The sequence below is a fragment of the Brassica napus genome, chromosome C2 (genome assembly GCF_020379485.1).
Source record: "Brassica napus cultivar Da-Ae chromosome C2, Da-Ae, whole genome shotgun sequence".
In the NCBI taxonomy this organism is placed as follows: domain Eukaryota; kingdom Viridiplantae; phylum Streptophyta; class Magnoliopsida; order Brassicales; family Brassicaceae; genus Brassica; species Brassica napus.
Genome location: NC_063445.1, coordinates 43,566,399 through 43,573,977, shown reverse-complemented (window position 1 = coordinate 43,573,977; position 7,579 = coordinate 43,566,399). Strand labels below are relative to the sequence as shown.

The 7,579-nt window shown below is 39.0% G+C and overlaps 1 protein-coding gene and 1 pseudogene across 1 annotated transcript; both read left to right on the top strand.

Moving 5' to 3' along the window:
• The first annotated feature begins 734 nt into the window (after positions 1-734).
• LOC106425488 lies at positions 735-4,475 on the top strand (annotated as a pseudogene).
• An 876-nt stretch (positions 4,476-5,351) lies between these two features.
• Positions 5,352-7,284, top strand: LOC125582424 (disease resistance protein LAZ5-like). The gene is made up of 3 exons (XM_048749116.1): positions 5,352-6,004; positions 6,096-6,573; positions 6,619-7,284. The coding sequence occupies exons 1-3, from the start codon at positions 5,352-5,354 to the stop codon at positions 7,282-7,284; spliced, it is 1,797 nt and encodes a 598-aa protein (XP_048605073.1).
• The last annotated feature ends 295 nt before the right edge of the window (positions 7,285-7,579 follow it).

The window sequence follows — 7,579 nt, the reverse complement described above, 5'->3', positions numbered from 1 at the left end:
GCTAGATGATAGATCCCAAACCCTTGTGTACTTAGGAACCGAACCTGGCTCAAAAGCTTATAGGGTGCTCGAAACTACAAGCAGAAGAATCATAGTAAGCTGAGACGTTGTGTTCGAAGAAAATACTGCATGGAAGTGGAGAAATAAGGCAATTCAGAGTCACATTCGGTGTCTATCGTAACCAGAGCATAGAAGAAAACACAGACGAAGCAGAGGAAGAAACTAATAATGAAGAAGAAGAAGAAGTAAGCAAGATCAATGAACTACCAACAACCAACGAACAAGATACCACAACCGAGGAAGTGCCAACGAGAAAATCAACAAGAGTCAGTAAGAAACCTAGATATTTAGATGATTATATATATCTTGCAGAAGAAGAAGGAGAGCGTCTACTACTATTATTAAATGAGGAACCGTCAGACTTCTGTGTCGGATTGCTTGGTAACTACATGCATGATCCAAAGACTTCTCACGGTGCGACATTAAAACAAGTGCTATGGTACTTAAAAGGGACTGTCTCTCTCAGTCTAACTTTCAAACGTGCAGACAAGCTCGAGTTCACAGGGTACAGTGATTCGAGTCATAATATCGATGAAGATGATGGTAGAAGCACCACGGGGCACATATTCTATTTAAATCAGTGTCCAATCTCTTGGTACTCACAAAAACAAGAGACCATGGCTTTATCCTCATGCGAAGCAGAATTCATGGCCGCGACAGAAGCAGCCAAGCAAACCAGAATTCATTAATACCAAATCCAAATCACTGTGAACTTATCAATCATGAAAATAAATCATATTGGTTCGTCGTCAAAAAGAAAATTCATATTGGTTCAAGGGCCCAACTTACAATTAAACAAAGCAAACCAAATAAAATCAATTCCAACCCGGTTTACACCTCATCTACCGATGCCGCCACGTAAACGATTATGATTCGTTTTTTCATTAGAGAGCAAAGCTTCACTTACACTACCAAACACATCGTATCGAGAGAACACAAAAAAGAAGCAAAAAGCTCCGGAGATTTAGGAACCAACGTAGGAGATTTGAAAGAGATGGCGGGAAAATCGAGGAAGTGGATGATTCTAGTGGCGACGATCTGGATTCAAGCTTTCACTGGTACGAATTTCGATTTCTCGACGTACTCGTCGGATTTGAAATCGGTTCTAGGGATCTCACAGGTACAGCTGAACTATCTCGCCGTCGCTTCGGATCTCGGCAAAGTTTTCGGATGGTCGTCGGGACTTGCGCTACTGTACTTCCCTCTCTGGACGGTCCTCTTTGCGGCGGCGATAATGGGGTTCGTTGGTTATGGTATTCAGTGGCTCGTTATCACTAACGTTATCTCTTTGCCGTACATTCGGGTAATTATAATTTCCTCAACATTTCAGTTTCTTGAGCTTATTGTTGTCTATCTTGTTTAATCGGTGAATCAGTTTGATTGATGCTTTCAAGAAAGTTCATGAGGAGTGTATAGCTAAATCTTGATTTTTGAAAATTATATTCAGTTTTTCAGTTATTGACATCATCATATCTATTTCTTTGAATCAGATTAGTGTTTTTAGTAGTTTACTTCATCACGAAGTACTAGCATTAAACGCCAAAATTTATATAAAAAGTTTGAAGACATCAAGAGATTTTTATATTATGGTTAGTTTATGGGCAAAAACTTTTTACTGCATTAGACCGCTAAGTACATAGGACCAGGTTTGGTATATTCACACTTCTGATTTTCTATGTAAAAATGTTTTCTTTTCTGGTTGTAAATGAGATGAAATCAAAATTTGGAAGTTTGGAAGAAGAGTTGGTGATGACTAGTATGGTAGTTTAGAAATGAATTTTCATTTGACTGGTTGGTCGCACGTGACTTTCTTTGGCTTGCTTCTGCTTTGTCTGTGGGATCTGACGATGGCTATCTCGAGAACCTTCAGTTTCTTGTGATCGGATCTTCGTTTCTTATAGTATTATTCTTTTCTCTCTGTGGCCAAAAATCATTTACAAATTTGACTTTCTTGCATTCTGAACTATTCTTGTTTTTGTTGAGTAGACATAGGAGGATCTTTGTCATGTGATAAAAAAATATATATATTGAATTTTAAGATAAGAGTATTATGGTTGAATGATTCCCGTTTTTTTATTTATCTTCCACTTAGCTGGTCAATAAAATATTTTAATTTCTGAAATTTTTTTCGAGGAATGATTAACTTTCTTGGATTTTTATATAATTCTTGATCACAATGTCTCAGAAACATCTTGGGATTTAAGCATGTTTTTGTGATTTTGTGGCAGGTGTTTCTGTGTTGCTTGTTAGCTGGACTAAGTATCTGTTGGTTTAACACAGTCTGCTTTGTGCTCTGCATCAGAAACTTCCCTGCAAACAGATCACTTGCGCTTTCCCTCACAGCCAGCTTCAACGGCGTAAGTGCTGCGTTATACACTCTTGCTTACAACACAATCAATCCTATCTCCACACAGCTATACCTTCTCTTAAACGCCCTTATACCTCTTATCGTCTCCTTCGCTGCTCTCATCCCTATTCTTCGCCAACCGCCTCTTGAACCTCTTCCACCAGATGGAGTTCGAAGGGACTCTCTCATGTTTCTCTTGCTTAACATATTAGCTGTTCTGAACGGTGTTTATCTGCTTCTCTTTGGTTCCAAGACTTCTGATGTGACCTCAGCTCGTCTCCTCTTTGGTGGATCGATTCTTCTCTTGATTCTCCCTTTATGCCTTCCCGGTCTTGTCTACGCTCGTAATTGGTATCTGCACAACGTACACTCCAGTTTCCGTTTAGAAGGTTCCGGTTTCATTCTTGTTGATGTGGATGAGCTTGAGATACATAAAGGAATGCCTCGAAGGCTATCAGTTGCTAAACGATGATGTAGTGCGAACGGCCATTACTCCTAATCAGAAGAGTTTCATCGAAGATGACAACGGATCTTGTTGCAGTAAGCTCATTACAAGAAATCAGCTTGGAATGCTTGGAGAAGAGCATCCTTTGTATCTGCTCTTGTGCAGATCAGATTTTTGGCTTTACTACGTAGCATATTTTTGCGGTGGCACGATTGGACTTGTCTATAGCAACAACCTCGGACAGATTGCACAATCTTTAGGACAAAGCTCCGAGACAACAACTCTTGTCACACTTTATTCGTCCTTCTCATTCTTCGGTCGATTGCTTTCAGCAACACCAGACTATATCAGAGCGTAAGTCCCTAACACAAGCCTTTTTACTCCTCTGGCACCATTGAGAAGATTGTGATGTTACTGCAATGTGAATTGTGCAGGAAGTTTTATTTCGCTAGAACAGGGTGGCTAACCGTTGCTCTTTTACCAACCACAATCGCTCTTTTCTTATTGGCATCATCAGGAAGTTTGTCGGCGTTACAAGCAGGACCAGCTCTAATTGGTCTAAGCTCTGGTTTCATATTAGCAGCAGCAGTTTCTATCACATCTGAGCTTTCTGGACCTAACAGCGTTGGGGTTAACCACAACATCCTCATCACAAACATACCGATAGGATCATTGGTCTACGGTTTCTTAGCTGCTCTGGTCTATGAATCTCATAGCATGGCTGGGTCAAAGACGGAGTCAGTGATATGTATGGGACGAGACTGTTATTTCCTAACGTTTGTGTGGTGGGGATGCTTGTCGGTGATTGGGCTAGCTTCAAGTGTTGTCTTGTTTCTGAGAACTAGAAGAGCCTATCAACGTTTTGAACAAGATCGGATAACTTCAAGCATGCTCTATTCTTAAAAGTTTACTCCAAATCGTGTTGTATTGAGGGGGATAAGGACGACAGACCTTTGTCAGTGCTCAGAAGTTTTGATATGGGCAAATTTTCAAAATAGCACATTTCTAAGTTTATATCACAAAAATAGCACTCAAAAACTAAAATGACCAAAATAGCATCTTTCTAAGTTTATCCTTTGAAAATTTTAATTTTTTTATTTTTCAAAATTTGAAATCTTATCCCAAAACTTCATTTCTCAACTCTAAACCCTAAACCATAAATCCTAAACTTTAAACCCTAAAATCTAAACCCTAAACTCTAAACCCTAAACCTTAAACCCTAAATCCTAAACCCCACCCTTTAACTCTAAACCCTAAGTTTGTGACTTTTGATAAAACATTAAGTGCTATTTTTGTGACTTTTGACCTTGAGCGCTAGTTTGGGAACATAAACTTGATTTAGTGCTATTTTTGTCTTTTTCTCTTTTGATCAAAAGGAATTTTGGGGCATGATTTTGGTTAAAAGAAGAGATTCAGATATTTTTTGGTTGTTGCAGTGACTTGGAAAATTGGATCGGGGAATTGAATTTTAAGGACATCGGGAGCTACCTGAAACTCTTCCCTGCTGAAACAACCAAATGGGGGGGTTAAGTAGGGTTTTTGTTATTGTTGTAACTTGTGACATTCTGAAGGAAGTATTGGTGTTTGGTGTTAATACAATCTATTCAAACGTGTTATTGTTTATCTGTCTATATATGAGATCGTTCAGTTAATCACTCCTATGAATTTGTTACGTGGGACATTGGCCTATCTTTAGAAATTGAGCGTTGGAGGAGATGTTCCTTTGAGAGAAAACCTCAATACCAAAGTGTTTATCAGTTTTCGTCCAGTCGAGGTGCGCTACGGTTGTCCCAAGGGACGGATTCAACGTCCACTTTCGTAGATTCGAAAAGCGGCAACTAGTTATATTCAAGAAAAAAAAAGAAACTCCCAACTAGCTTCATTATTTTATTTTAACTTTGTAAACAACTAATTTTCTTGTATATTTATGTAACAAGTGTAGTCGTAAAAAAACAAAAAAAAGGATAAGGGCAGGTGAACGATAATTGGCAGATTCGAAATTAGCCAAGAACAAACGTTGACGAAGATGTTATACCCTCTAAAAACTTTCAATATGCTGTTCCTAAACTCATTTCCTCTTAGGTTACAACTCTTCTTCAGCGAAATAAGAAGGTACCAGGTAAGATTCCTAAAGCTTTGCTCGATAACTCCAAAACTAAACTTACTGCTGCATGTTTTTTCTTTTCTTTTGAAGTCTAGAAAACGTAAATTTGAACCTCTCCCGCTATGGTTAGTAAATTTGTGAAATAATAAATTCTGTCATGCATACAAGATTAAGTTATACTGGATTTATAGCGGTATCACTTTACGGCTTTGTTTTCTCTTCATGTTTTTCCCTATACATTGACAAGAGGAAAAATTGGCAAAGGTGTTGCAACCGTTGTGGTTAATTGAAACCTCTTACTTACATATAGCGTAGGATGAGACTAAACTATCATTAAATAGGCCTTACGCGATTGGAGGATCTTATTGTTTCTCTTACACTCCTGTGGCAGTGGTATGGTCGACTTTATCTGGGATATAAATTCAAAGGAAGCTGAAGCAAATTCAAGCAGAGATGACGATGTGAATCCCAGAAAGGATGACAATTTCATTGACTATGAAGGAAACACTGTTGTGACCTTTAATTTACAGAATTATGTTGAGAACAAGAGAGTTGAACCAGTCGTTGGTGAAAAGAAGCAAGAAAATGTAACTGAAAGCTCTACCATGGCGAAGCCATTGCCAGAGCATAAAATGTTCATCAATTTCTGGGGAGACGACCTGCGTCATGGCTTTGTTGGCGAGGCCTTGAAAAAGGATGGAGTCTATATAGATGTTGATGAGTTGCCGCGTGGAGATCTTACAGAACTTCTTGTGAATGGGATTAAGGAGTCGAGGATCGCACTGGTAATCTTCTCGAGCGGGTACGCAGAATCAAGTTGGTGCTTAAACGAGCTGCTGAAGATCAAAGAACTTATGGAAAGAGGGAAACTATTAGTCATTCCAATCTTCTACAAAGTGGAGCTATGGGAGGTTACACAACTAAAGGGTGATTTCGGGGTTAAATTTTGGAATTTGTGGCGTATTAATCGGGATAGCCATATCGTTAGCTGGAAGGAAGCTTTGGAGTCTGTTGCGTCCATGGAGGGGATCTATTTGAAGGAGCACAGGTAACTAAGATTATAATATATTCCTGAATTCTTTCTTGCTGAAATTATTAGATTGAATCCAGTTTTTTTTTTTTTCTGAACGGTTTGGCAGTTCTGAGACCGAGTTCATCACTTTTGCCGTCAATGAAGTCCTAAAGAGAGTTTCTCTGTGGGAAGGAGAAAATCCATCTCTCTTTCCTTCGACAGAGAGAGGAAAAAGTACTGGATTGCCCATAGGGACAGGTGAAAAGCATAAAACTTATCAGAACAAGCAGCACCTCTTTGGAATGGAACATCACATGGAGCAATTGGAGAAGAAGTTAGAGTTTGACTGCGACAAAACTCGCATTATTGGAGTTGTTGGAATGCCTGGTATTGGTAAAACCACTCTCGCAGTGATGCTGCACCAGAAGTGGAACAGCCAGTTTATACGCTGTGTGCCTCTTCTAAATATCCGTAAGAAGTCAAACGACTATGGACCAGTGTGGCTGCGAAAGACTCTTCTGGAAGTTTTAATAGAGGGAAAGTTTCCATTGATAAGTGACAAGACAACGCATGAATCTGTGAAGGATACATTGCTTCATACTAAAGTTTTTGTTGTTCTTGATGACTTGAGCGACAAGAAACAATTATAGTTTCTTCTCGGTAACCTTGGTTGGATTAAGAAGGGAAGCAAGATTGTTATTTCAACATGTGACAAGTCATTGCTTGATGGATGTGCTCATGATACTTATGTAGTACCGGTATTGAATGATAGAGAGGCCTTTCAGCTCTTTAATTATCATGTCTTCGATGATAAAATCCGCAGTTCCACCAATACCTTCCTGACGCTCTCTAGAAAGTTTGTGGATTACGCTCGAGGACACCCACTTGCTCTCAGTTTACTTGGTAGGGAACTTCGTGGGAAAGACCGGGATCACTGGGAACATAAATTGGCAACACTGACAAGCTCCAATATGATGTTCCAAGATGTGTGGAGATTTTCTACTGATCAACTTAATGAGCGGCAGAAAGATGTGTTTCTAGACATAGCGTGTTTCTTCAACTCAGAGGATGAATATTTTGTTAGGAGTTTACTAGATTCAGGAGATCCTGACTCCATTGATACTGTGAGTGAAGTAAGAGATCTCGCCAACAAGTTCCTGATTACAATATCTGACAGCCGAATAATTATGAATGATATGATGTATACGTTTGGCAAGGACCTTGGTTCTCCTCGTTGGCTTAGGCTTTGGAACTACGAAGATTTCATCAACAAGTCAAAAACAATGAAAAAATCAGTAAGTATATTTTTATTCTAGGAAATAAGGACAATTATTATATATTCCAAAAAAAAAATGAGGACAATTATTGTTGCCCTATCTGAAACCAACTTTGAGAGTAATCAGCATCTGCAAATCTTAATGATTGACAGTGTATTTTCTTTCCACTACTAAGAAAAAGCACTATTAAGTGAAATAACCACTACAAGAAAACAACGGTATTCTGACGGACATTCCGACGGAAAATGAAATCCTCGGAATATCCCGAGGAATTTCCGAGGAAATTCCGAGGAAACACAAAATTGGGTTTCCTCGGAATTTCCTCGGAATATAC

Coding starts and splice junctions, on each gene's coding strand:
- LOC125582424 (XM_048749116.1), top strand. CDS start 5,352: ATGGTCGACTTTATCTGGGATATAAATTCAAAGGAAGCTGAAGCAAAT. Junction 6,005..6,095: donor ATCTATTTGAAGGAGCACAG/GTAACTAAGATT, acceptor ACGGTTTGGCAG/TTCTGAGACCGAGTTCATCA. Junction 6,574..6,618: donor ATACATTGCTTCATACTAAA/GTTTTTGTTGTT, acceptor AAACAATTATAG/TTTCTTCTCGGTAACCTTGG.